We start from the raw sequence: 13060 nt of genomic DNA on the forward strand, positions 1-13060 counted from the left end.
TTAACCACTTTCAAGTACACAATGCAGTGGTGTTAAATACTTCAAAATGTGTGTTGCCATTGCCACCATCCATTACCAAAAGTTTCCCATCACCCCAAAGAGAAACTCTGTACCAATGAAGAATTAACCTGATTTTAGATACATACAAAAATAGTCAGTATAGCCCAATGAGGCCTCAGGTTCAACAATTATTAATTCATGGCCAATTTTGTTTAATCCTTTCCCTGACTGCTTCCAGTCCTGATAAGAGTTACTTTTTTCAGTATATGTTCTCCTTATCTAGATATTGAGCTCCTTGAGAATAGAATATTGTTTTTGTAAACCTTGTCCCTTGAACAAAGACTGGCATATAGTAGGTGCTCAATAAATGTTGAATGAATGAATGAGTCATAATTCTTTCTTATTCTGTACAAATGTGTCTTTAGACTAGAATGGCAGAATTTCCAGGATGGAAAAGCAAATGATTTATAGAAATGGTTTTCAAGCAGTTCCTTATTTCCTGAATGAATTCTGACTTAGGGATGCTTTCATACACATAGCTTTGTTTTTCTACTTAGGTGCTGCTCTCAGTGTTCCATATCTAGGAGTGGTTTCTTATGACGGAGTCTCCAAGAGCAGCTTTGAGAGACCTGAAGAGAGTGTGAGTAATGCTCAGTTTTGCAATTTCAGTTTCTAATGTGGGGGAGAGGGGTATAAGATTTATATTTCATTCCTGAATAACACAGGTTTTCTTTGGTGCCCTGATAATGGAAATGTTAGGAATGTTTCTTTTACGTAAAAGAATCTGAGATTTCTTGGAGATCTGAGCAAATCTGTTCTTATTGCTGCATTCTCGATGAGGAACATCTTCAAATTGTAAATGAATGAATTGGGCCTGTGAAACTGTCACTAGGGTAAGCCTCTATGCCTCTTATGGGCTCTGTGGCATGATTTACTATGTTTTGTGTTTTTTTTGCCATTGTTCTTCTTTCCTTAGTAGATCATGACTTAGCCTTCTGTTCATCATACATAGATGTTATATAGCTTAAAAATTGAGAGATACCATGCTTTTTAAAATGCATCATTATTAATAGGAATCTATTTACTAAACACAGTAAATCCTATAGCTGAGTCTCTATGACATTCAAATTTTTGAAAAGTACTTGCTCCCCAGGAAAACAGAGATATTTTGTTAGAAAGTTTGTTAAATTCTGTGTTTTTAAAATTTGGGGGTTCATAAACCCTATATTATTTAATGTAGAGCAAGTCTTAGATTCAACATATTCCCAAGAAAGGTGCAATTTAGTTTGCACTTTCTGTTCCCAACTTGGACATTTTAATTTATGTGAAATCAGGTAAAGCCATCCCACTCTGTCCCATACCCTCCTAATCACTGAACAAGGCTGATGGTCGTTTAGGGTCCCAAAAGAGGATGCCTAAAACAAATGTGTCCAAAATAAAGGGTGTTAAGAAAATATTGGCATTTAACATGTTTTTGAATGAATGAATAAAAAGTGATATTGTGATTCTGAACTTGAAGCCAGAATAATTATGACTTAGGTCACAAAACATTTATAGAATGAGATGGAATTCACTATAATAGAAATGAATTGTATTCAATCAATTGGAACATTAGTATCCAATCTAGAGGGGGTGATTTGAAGCAAAGGATGATTTGAAGAGCATAATTTGAACTACAGGATGATTTGGAGAACATGACTTGAACTAATAGGGAAACAGAACAGTGTAGAGATGGATAACGAGAATTAAATTGCCTGTATGTGTAGTTCAAAGTGAAACCCAAGGTACGGTTTTACAGTTCAGTAATTTTCTCAAATATACTTTTCCATCTACTGTTTTGGAAAATAAACACTATTTCTGCTTTTCAGTAGTTCCCCTGTAAGTTATAAAGTATATTAACTTAGAAAAATGTAAAGTTTTTCAAAATATTTATCCTTATCTGGAACAATCCAGAAAAGTTAGAACATTGTAATTCAAATTACTATGCTGTTGGCTTATGTGCTATAAGCACTTATGTGATTTCAGTTATATTTGTTTTATATAAAGCTTGTTTTACATTTACTTAGATGCTTACCATTAAAAAAAATTTTTTTTGAATGCCTGAGATCTTTCCATTGGTATCATTTTCCTTCTGATGCACACACCTGTAATATTCGCACCAGAGTCTCTAACTGGTTCAATTTCAGTTTTTGATCACCTAAAATTTTCTTTTCTAGAAAGATACTTTTAATCTGTATTCAGGCTTGATTGAGAGCTATTTTTTATTTGTAAAGGTTTTTTTTTACTACTATCTTCTGACTTCTGTTGTTGCTACTGAAAATTCAATCCAATTATCCATTCAATTATCATTTCTTTGTGGGTTAACTGGCTGTTTCCTCTGCTTCTTTTAGGATATTTTTTCTTTGTCTTTGGGATTTTGCAAGTTCACAACAATGATTATAGGAGTAGATTATACTTATTTTGCTTTTTATTGTACATTATTGTGAGACTTTAGGTCTGTCATTAGTTCTGAGAAATTCTCATCTTATTAGATCTATGCTAGTCTATGCCGACTTTCCAAGCATGTACAAGGCTTGCAGTTTGTGTCTTGCCCCAATGTGGTATTTGAAACTGAAGCCTTGGTTACTAAAGATCAGCAGATGGCACCATGAAAGCTTCTACAGTGGATTGTCTTTCTGAATTCCTGCAATCTATCTTAATTGTGTCTTAGAGGTTTTCTTTACTTTCTTGCAAACCAGTTCTATTTTAAAAACATTAAAAATATTTTTTCAGCATTTAGGTCTTTCATAGCAGTAGGGTTTCTTAGGATATTTCTTTTATAATATTACTAGAAATGGAAGTCTTAGTTCAAATTTAATAAGAAGATATTTAATATGGATAAACACAAACTCTTGTACTAAAATCATTAAGACTAAGAGTTTTTGTTGCTATTAGTCTTAGTATGAATCAGCAGTTTGATGCAGCAAACAGCTACTGGTAAAAATACTAGTAAAAGCTAGTATAATTTTAGGATGCATTAATAGAAATACAGAATCTACTATAAACAAAGCAGTGGCTTGGGAAACGGACTTTGGCCCAGTGGTTAGGGCATCCGTCTACCATATGGGAGGTCTGCGGTTCAAACCCCGGGCCTCCTTGACCCCAGTGGAGCTGGCCATGCGCAGTGTTGATGCGCTCAAGGAGTGCCGTGCCACGCAAGGGTGTTCCCCGCGTGGGGGAGCCCCACGCGCAAGGAGTGCGCCCGTGAGGAAAGCCGCCCAGCGTGAAAAGAGCAGGCTGCCCAGGAATGGCGCCACCCACACTTCCTGTGCCGCTGACAACAACAGAAGCGGACAAAGAAACAAGACGCAGCAAATAGATACCAAGAACAGACAACCAGCGGAGGGGGAGGAAATTAAATAAATAAATAAATAAATCTTTAAAAAAAAAAAAAAAAAAAAAGCAGTGGCCTACCATATTTTAATTGACCAGACCTCATCTGCGAGTACCAATCTCATTAAGAGCCTTAAAAGTGTGTGGAAGAGCAGAACTAGTAAAAAGTCAGGGAAGATATGATTGCTGTTGGTATTTGTTTGAAGGATTTTATGGGTACTACAGTTATTTTATATGTGTCCCATATTACAGAACTGGGGCCAATGGTGGAAGTTATAAGGGGATAGAATTGGATTTAATATTACCAATTTTCTAACCATTAGAGCTATTTGGGAATACAACAGTCTGCCTTTAATGTATTCTTTTTCATTAGAGCCATTTAATCAGAGGGCAGAGAGCCATTTGTCAGGGATGTTGTAGAGAGAATTCAGACATCAGAAGGGGTAGTGGCATCTTTAAGGTCCTCTTCATTTCCAGAGTTTTAAAGGTCTGTGGTTATATGGCCCATCAGAAAAGAAAAATGATACAGTAAAAACAAAACAAAAACAAACAAACAAAAAGCAAGCAAGCAAAAGAACCCACTGGATTCTATTCCTGAGTCTGCCATTGTACTGTGAGACCTCAGGGTAGCCGTTCATCCTATCCAATCCCTGGTTTCCTTACTTATTAAAATTGAGAGACTTGAATTAGATAAGCTCAAGTGGCTCTTGCCTACAGAAATTATTACTGTAGTGTTATTGTGATATTCTATTTCCTTTTTTCCTTCTACATTTTTTAAAATTGAAATTGCTCCATAAAGAACTATTGTCTCTTCTCTCATTTATTTATATCAGTATGGACTTGGGGATATTTATTTTATTCTTTAGGTTATAGTCCAATACTATTTTGATGCTCAAATTGTTCCATCTTTGACCCATGGAAGACCTGGATTTTCATGTTGCAGAGAACAGAAAGTTTGTTGATATGATTTCAGATCCCACAGAGCAACTGACCTTTAAGAAATTACCACTTGAGTTTGTCAAGTTTGGTGTAGTATTAAAAAAGAGTATCACAATTATGTGAAAAGTCTATTAATATACTTCTCCCTTTCCCAATACATATCTCTGTGACCAAATTATCTTCATATGCTTCAACTAAAACAACAGATTATACGTAGTTGAATAAGAAGCAACTGTGAGAATCCAGCTGTTTTCTATTAAACTAGACATTAAACAATTTGCCAAAAATATAAACAATTGCATTCTTGTCACTGTTTTTTTTTCCAGAATATGTTATTTTTACATGTAAGGGGTTTAATATTGTTATTTTTAAGTGAACTAATAAGTAAAATTTTCTCTTAATTTTTTGTAAATATTGATGGATATAATCAACATTAACTAAATTTCTAAACTTCTCCATGTTTTTCAATTATTTTTAAGAGTTCCTCAATTATTTTTAAGGTATCCTGAGACCAAAAGGTTTGAGAACCACCATTCTATGCTATTTTTGGCTGATAATTATGGCATAGTCAGCTCTCGTTTACTCACTTGCAGATACTAACCATTGGTGATTATCTTTAGAAAGATTTCCATTTTTCCCTGAAACAGTCAGTGTGTGTTCAAGGGAATTTGCAATTGCACAGTCATTTTATTAATAATAGTAGCCTATGCCATAAAGTCCAACCAATTTGTTCCAAAGTCAAATACTACATAAAAGGCCATCATCATCAGTTGTCTATAACACACTGTTAGCATATAGTAGGCAATCAATAAATATTTGTTGGTTGACTAAACATTGGCATTTTATCGTCCTGCTCTAAAAAAAATCTAGATTAGCAATGAGATTGAGAACGTGATAGAGGAACCCACAAAACCAGCAGCTGAGCAGATTGCAGAATTCAGTATCCATCTTTTGGGGACACAGTACAGGGAAGAACTACAGGATCCCTCCAGCTTCTACTATGAGCATCTTGCAGAAGAGTTTATTTCAGAGGTGAGTGATATTTTTAAAATCTGTTTTTGTTTGCTTTTTTGATAAATAAGGCAGTTTTCTGTGTTGTAAACTTCCCATAGTCACAATACTGGTTGAAGTTAGGGTTAGGATTTAAGTTCTTAATATGCTTGGTTCATGGGGTGGTGACTTAGTGACTTAACCAGTGCTTTAGAAAGCTCTGTTAGAATTTCATGGAAGGACAGATGAATTTTTTCATTAATACAAAATCTTATACATATTTGCCATCATCTGCTGACAAGTAAGTGCTGTTTCCAACTTCTGCTGCACAGTCTTGGAAGAATGACCATGGTTTAACTTGACAGTATTTGGAGAAATGACCATCTTTGGCAAATTATATACAGTAATACAGTACAGTGTTTTACTTTACTTTTTTTTAAAAAAAATAGCAGTTCAATGTCTTTATGTTTGTTTGTTTGTTTGTTTGTTGATAGGAGGTGCCAGGGATTGAATCCTGGACCTTGTACATGGGAAGTAGTGCAAGTTTCCACTGCTTCATCTGTTCCCCAATGAGAGTTGTTTTTTTCATTTGGTGGTTTGTTTGTTTTGCTTTTAGGAGGTACCAGAGATCAAACCCAGGACCTTATACATGGGAAACAGGCAGTTAACTACTTGAGCTACATCTACTCCCAAATAATAAGGCTTTATTTATTTATCGGAAGTACCCAGAATTGTATCCAGGACTTCTAACATGGGAAGCAGGCACTCAACCACTTGAGTTACATCCGTTGCCATTTTCTTTTTCTTGAGGGAATATTTCTCTGAATTTCGTTTTCAGTATTCCTTTTTTTTCCCCACTGAAAAAATTTGAGTAGTTAACAAATAACTAATGCATTGGCATGGTAAAGTTCAAAATCACAAAAAGGTATACAATGAAAAGCAATTTTCACTCCTATTTGTGTTCCTGGTTTGGAAGCATTTTTAAAAAAAGGATTTCTTAATGAAATCATACAAATTTACTTTCTGGAACTATATAAGTCTTGAACTCAAGATTCTTATAGTCAAAAATGAATGACCCATACTTGGTCCGCTTCTTGTGTACCTTTGCTCTTGGGTAGTAAGGCATTGAATGCCCACTTACCTCTCTCAGGCCAATGACATGGCACATCATTCCTTCCTGTTTATTTCTTTTCCATTCCTTCTTGATGGGCCTATCCTTGGCCACACTTGTCAATTCCATTACCTTGGACTAATTTCTTTCCTCAGACACTGTTTCCAGATGGGAAATAAAAATGTGTATCTCTCAGCCAAATAGCATCATTGCAGCCATCAGGCATGGGGAGTGTAGGCCAGGTGATTAATTTTCCTAGCTTTGTGGCCAAGTTTTAAGACTGTAACTTGTATAGTATGTGGAAGAAATGTCAGTCAGGCCAGTGGCCACTTGGCATGAGATAGTGTCTTGGATTGGATGTCTGGTTCTTTCTGCCCTTGAAGTAAAGAACCTTTAAAAAGCCTTTGTGCTTGGGTAAACAATTGCAATGAATCACTGTAGATTTAGAGAAAGTTTAATAAACATTCTGAACAACATCTGTAGCAGAAACTTTATGAGGTAGATAACTATTGGCTTGAGGTTATCTAAGGTTACTAAAGGCTCTGGGCCTTCCGTGCCAGACCTCCTGCTCTGGCCTATCTCTATACTCTTGTCCCCTTATCAGGAATGAAATGTCTACCAACAGTCACTTCATGTGGAATAGAGGATGATGGTGTCATGTCCCTGAAGGCCTCCATTGTCATATTTACTGCAAATTGAAGGGGACCCTCCAGGTCTCTCTCTTCAGAGTACAGTCACAGATTGTTCCCTCAGCTTCTCTAGGTAATATTGGAAGATCCAAGGAGAAAGAAAACCTGCTTAGAGGGTATGAGGTTGAGAAGTTATTACCCTATTTTTTTAATGAGGAGATGGTAAGAGGAAAAGCAGACATGATATACTTGGTACAACATGATTTATGACATCAGAGCAGGAAAGATCAGTGTGATATGCTTGGGAGTGTGTTGGTACCTAAAGGACAGTCACAGTATCAGCACAGGGTCCTTGCATGATGTTTTATGCTTCACAGCTGCTTTCTATCTATTTGTTCTCAGCAGCAATGTGGGTAAGCATTTCCACTTTACAGATGAGGAAGCTGAGGCTCAAGAAGCTCAGGTAACTTGTTTATGGTTATTTCAGTCTTTGTTAGGAGTAGAAGGGAAAATCAGGTCTCCTCCTTCCATTCCTTTCATTAAAAGAGAATTTAATTCAGATAACTGTGGAAAACTTCACAGTTTTCCAAGTCCTGGTCCCAGTTCTGAAACATACTTATCATGAGGCAGGGGAAAGAGGAAGAAGCAATGTAATTCAGTAGAAGAATATGGATTTTGGTGTTAGAGAGATTTGGGGTTGAATACATTCTTATTCACTCACTTACAAAATGTAAGTGATCCTGGATAAGTTAGTTGATGTCTTAGAGTCTCAGTTTTCTCATCTATAAAAGTGAGATAATATGCATCTCTTGGGATATTTAAAAGGATTAGGAATAATATTTGCAAAGCACCTGGCACATAGAAATCACTCAGTAAATTGTAACTGTTATTAATATTGACGTTATTAATAAAGTGGAATGATTCTTCTTACAAGTGGTCACCTGTACAGTAGCTAACTGGATGTAATGAATCAAAATACCTGTATGTGTTTGGACACAAGAGATTGAAAAGCCCAGGTAAAGACAGACTTAGTGACCATAAAGATGTATGGTTATACAGCATTTTGTGGTTAATGCCATGCTTTCAGGGACTTTTTAATCTTACAAAAACTTGGTGTGGTAGGTAGACAGGGAAGTATTAGTTGTAAGAAAGACAGCTGGCACATGGCCACTCTGCCAGTAAAACACCAGCTGGGACTAAATTTTGGTCTTCTGATTCCTAGTCCTAAGGATTCCACTCCCAACCACATCCTACAAAAATTATAGCACTTCTCTTTTTCTTCTCAGAGAATAAAACAAGGCAAAATTTCTATTGTGATACAGTTCCATGGATTTGAATTCTTTATTCTTAAGGCATGAAGAAGATTTTCAGTGTAGCCTGATTTTAAAAAATCCCACTGTCCTGATTTATCTGAGTGCTTGATTTAAAGCAGACACCCAAAGATATCCCCAAAGTCCACTAACTCACTTTTCTTGTTCTGGTGTTGGCCCCCTTGCACCCCCTCCGGAAGATTGGCACCTTCTGAAAGGTTGTGGATTAATAAAATTCAGTTTTATTAAAATCTGCATACGTTTATAATCTGATTATTTTTAGAATTATCATCCAGCCTAGAAGTTTTTTTCCCCCACCAATCACTAAACTCATATTGATTTACATGACTGGATTTTAAAGATTCAGTAATAAAATTGGCTCCTGAAGAAGGGATGTTTATAAACTGATCTTTTGACCAATTAAGTTAGCTGGTCACTGCTTCATAAGCTCCTCTGTGACAGTAAACAAAATTTCTCTCATGAGGCCTAACCCGGGGCTTGCAGATTTTTTTCTAATGTTTGTTTTTTTAAAAATGTTTTTTAATGCTCATAGATCTTTTCTGTTCTAGGAAGAGAAAACAGATGCCATCAGATTTTCACATTTATAGAAAATAAACACCCAACTTGGCATTGTGTGTGCTGTAGTTAGATTTCTAATCCAAACAATAGCATTTAAAAATGCTATTACAGCTTCTTTTAAAATGAATTCTTTTTCACATTTCATCACATAAGAGAAAGAACAGAGCTTTGCCAATAAGATTAAGAAATATGCTTTTTATACTTTGGGAAAAAAAACAATATTAAAGCACATTAAAACCTAATAAGACAAAATAAAAAAGAAAAATGTGTTACCGTTATAGGCAAAAACTGTTATCTGACATTGTAACTATCATAATTTTCTTATATAGCCTTCTGACTATGTGTGTGTCTGGCAATCTTATTAAAGCTATAAAGAATGCATTTTACATTTTCTTAAAAGTATTATTTTATGTATACTTTTTCACATTTGTACATACTTATTATTTTTTATTTTTCACAGGTTAAAAATGCATTTACTGGGTTACCAGGCTACAAGGACATTCAAATACTTGAATTTAGGTAAATAGACTTACTCTAAAAATGCACATGTTGAGCAATGCTCTATTTCAAATGGAATATCCTTTTGTGCTTACTATATATGCCCTAACAACAAATAATGTGAATGCTGAAATTCAATGTTCTTTCTGTTAAGTTAGCATTGTTATTGCCAGTTCTTCTAGTGAAGAAATGGAATTAGGAAAATGTAAAAGGATATATTCAAGTAGATATAATAGTTCTGTGGTCTGGCCAGTACTTATAAGAAATTGAGAATTCATGTACCCAGCTTCCTTCCTGAAATCAAATTAGATGTGGCCTCAGTGTCTTCCTAAAGCTTGGCAATATTCTCTTGAAGCTTTGCTGTCTCATAAGGCCACTCTGGGGCTTGCATCTGTCTTCATTTCTAATATAGCAATTCCTAGTAAATAAAATATACCTCTTTTTAAAGACATTTCTTCTGCTTAAGACTCAAGAGCATAATACTAGTGAATATTGTTTGGGTGTGCTTTGTATTGGGCATTTCACATTCACAAGCTAATTTAATCTTCAACTCTGGGAGGATAGGTCTTATTAATACTTATTTTATAGAGGAGTAAATGGTCTTAAGGGATTAAAAATTAGCCCACAGTCAAAGAATTTGTAAACTGGGAAAGGACGAGGGATTTGAAACAAATTGGCTGACTTCATGGTTCTTGTTTTTAACCTCTATGGTAGACTTGGTACTGTGCATACTTTGAGCAGTTGGTGATAGCGTGTAGCTCAGCTATTGGTTGCTGTGGAGTGTGAGTAAGGGTCACTCAGTATGCAACCTGACAGTAGATGTAACAGTGTCAACATCTTCACTTTGGTATCTCCTTGTCAAGTATTTTCTTTAAAGGGAACATTTCAAAGATAATCAGGGAAAAATATACTAAAAACTTGCACTTTGATTAATGATGTGACAATTATGACCGTGTCTCCAGTTCTGTCTAATACTTTCAATTTTTATTTTCAGGTCCCCCAAAGAAAATAGCAGGTAGAGTACTTTTTGGCACTTTCTATACTGTTCACTGAATCAAGAGGAAGTTTAGAATATATGGCAACCCTAGGCATGAGTCAATTCTTCTATCACGTCTAATATCACAGCCAATCTTCTTCTTATGTTTCAAAGGTGCAAACGTTTTCTCCTAAGGATCACATAGTAAATATTTTATGCTCTGCAGGACATATGGTCTTTGTGGCAACTACTCATATCTGCTGCTATAGGCAAAAGTAGCTGTAGACAATACATTGTAATCGAATGAGCAGCTGTGTTCCAATAAAACTTTGTTTATGGGTACTGAAATTTGATTTCATAAAATGAAATTCATATTTCTTAAAATGTTATTTTTTTAATTTTTCAACCATTAAAAAATATAAAATACATTCTTAGCTTGTGGGCAGCAGACCAGATATGGCTTGTAGGCTGTAGTTTAAGTTGTTATAGATTTCTGACTTACATATACTTTTATTTTTTTTGTTTTTATTTTTTACATATACTTTTAAACATTGAATTCAGCTTCACTTAAAATAAGAATAACTTGCATTAATTTAAACACCTTCAAGAATTCTGTGTCATTCAGTAATATAATCAAACATCATATAAGTGGTGAATGAAGGGGAGAGAGGAGCTGATCTCTAGTAGTTAATTTGTCAGAACAGCTGCTTTCCAGAATTTCTTAGCAGAAGCATAATGTTGAAAGCATAGTCAATACCCCTAGAGAAGCTTGCTTGTCATTTTTTGCCCTTGCATTTCAAATTTATTTAAAGTTCACTTTGTCTTTTGGATAATTGATAAATTATAATATGGACTTTATAAAGAATTTTTATAGACTAAATGTAGGCATGTTTATAAAATAATTCCTTCTAAATATTATATTTGAAAAGGGCTTTATGGTTTTCCATTATTTTCATTTACGTTATTTCAACAAGTATTTATTAAGTGCCTACAAATTGGGCAGACTCTATGTGTAAACAAATGAATAACTTAAGAATAGTCTAATAAATACTGCTTTTAGAGCTATGTCAAAGGGGTTCTTTTATTTTATTTTTTCACTTTATCTTCCTAGTAACCCTGTGAGATAGTGAAAATGAGAATTAATATTTGTATTAGTCAGCGAAAGGGGTGACTGGTACAAAGTACCAGAACTCTGTTGACTTTTATAAAGGGTATTTATTTGGGGTAGGAGTTATGGTCACAAGGCCATAATGTGTAAGTTACTTCCCTCACCAAAATCTGTTGCCACATGTTGGAGCAAGATGGCTGCAGGTCTCTGCAAGGGTTCAGCCTTCCTCTTCCTCCTAACGCTCCGTGGTCCCAGTTCCTTTCGTTCTCGGCATTAGGCTAGCATAAGGCTTGTCACTCTCCCCGAGCCTCATTTCTTTCTGGGCTCAGCTGCTCTGGTCACTCCACAAGGCCAGCTGTAAACTCTCAGGCTCATCTCTCTTTCTGGGGCCTCTGCTATGTCTGTCTCTCTTCCTCTGTGTAGTTCTTCTCTATGTGTTTACTTCTGTGTGATCGTATGGGACGTGATGCTGAGTCATACTCTAATGATATGGTTGGATTAGAGCCCTAATTTTAACATAATTTAATCAGGCATCTCAGCTGAATCTAATACAATCAAAGGGTTAGCATGCTCTTTAGAGGAACCAACCAGTTTACAAAATAATCTATATTTCTTTTTGGAATTCATAAATAATATCGAGCTGCTATAATATTCATTCCCTTTTTAAGGGTGAGGAATTTGTGGCTCAGAGAAGTGAATTGACTTGTCATTAGATATATGATGATGAGGGGTCAGATATTTTGACCAAAGTAATCAGAATTTGGGTTTCTGTACTCTTAGTGTATGTAAACTGCTCTGTGTATATCCATTATAGGTATATGTACTGATGTTCTATACTCAACCAAAAGGCCTAATAAACTATTGCCCTCCTTTGGAGAACTTAGAATATTAAACCAACCCAAACTGTAATGTTAACCTTATGATTAAAAGAATGATATCCAGCTGCTGTGTGTTAATAGCCTTCTCTATAGGGACACAGATAACAGTTCATTAGATTTTATAATAGATGTGTTAACCCAGGTACAGAATCTAAATTTGTTCGTCATTGTATTAACCTGTTGATGGAATTTATTCTTAACTTTTTGCTGTATTTATATTTTGAGTTGCGTCTGAATGAACATGTGGCAAAAAACTAGCCTATTTATATAATATTTAATAACATGTCTCTTTCCTTATATAATTCACATTTATGTATTCATAAGCATATATATATTCTATTTTCTTTGCACCTCTTTCAAGATGCAACATTGCATTAGTTAGTAGTACCCATTTGAAAGAAATCATTATATTCCTGGTACAAACACCAAAAATACAGTCTCAAGCTTTGGATATGCACCTCCTTCCAAGTAAATGTGGAAGTGCTATAGAAGAAGGGATATCTTACATTAGTGAATAAAACTGACCAACTTATTCTTTCATTATTTCCAAAGTTATTTCTTGAACTACTATGAGCTAGGCATTGCTTAGGACACACTGCTGAATAAGTAATTGCTCTTATAGTCAGTGGGGGAAAGAGGACATGGGAACCAACCATATCTCAGATGTTGT

The 13060-nt window shown here is 35.2% G+C and overlaps 1 protein-coding gene across 1 annotated transcript in view; it reads left to right on the plus strand.

Moving 5' to 3' along the window:
- Positions 1 to 13060, plus strand: part of IMPG2 (interphotoreceptor matrix proteoglycan 2) — a 90974-nt gene that overhangs the window by 46313 nt on the left and 31601 nt on the right. The window contains exons 6-9 of the mRNA XM_071214860.1: positions 558 to 640; positions 5182 to 5343; positions 9391 to 9449; positions 10423 to 10443. Coding sequence (XP_071070961.1) covers positions 558 to 640; positions 5182 to 5343; positions 9391 to 9449; positions 10423 to 10443 — 325 coding nt within the window. The remainder of the gene's footprint in view (positions 1 to 557; positions 641 to 5181; positions 5344 to 9390; positions 9450 to 10422; positions 10444 to 13060) is intronic.

Source organism: Dasypus novemcinctus, chromosome 4 (genome assembly GCF_030445035.2).
Source record: "Dasypus novemcinctus isolate mDasNov1 chromosome 4, mDasNov1.1.hap2, whole genome shotgun sequence".
Taxonomy (NCBI): domain Eukaryota; kingdom Metazoa; phylum Chordata; class Mammalia; order Cingulata; family Dasypodidae; genus Dasypus; species Dasypus novemcinctus.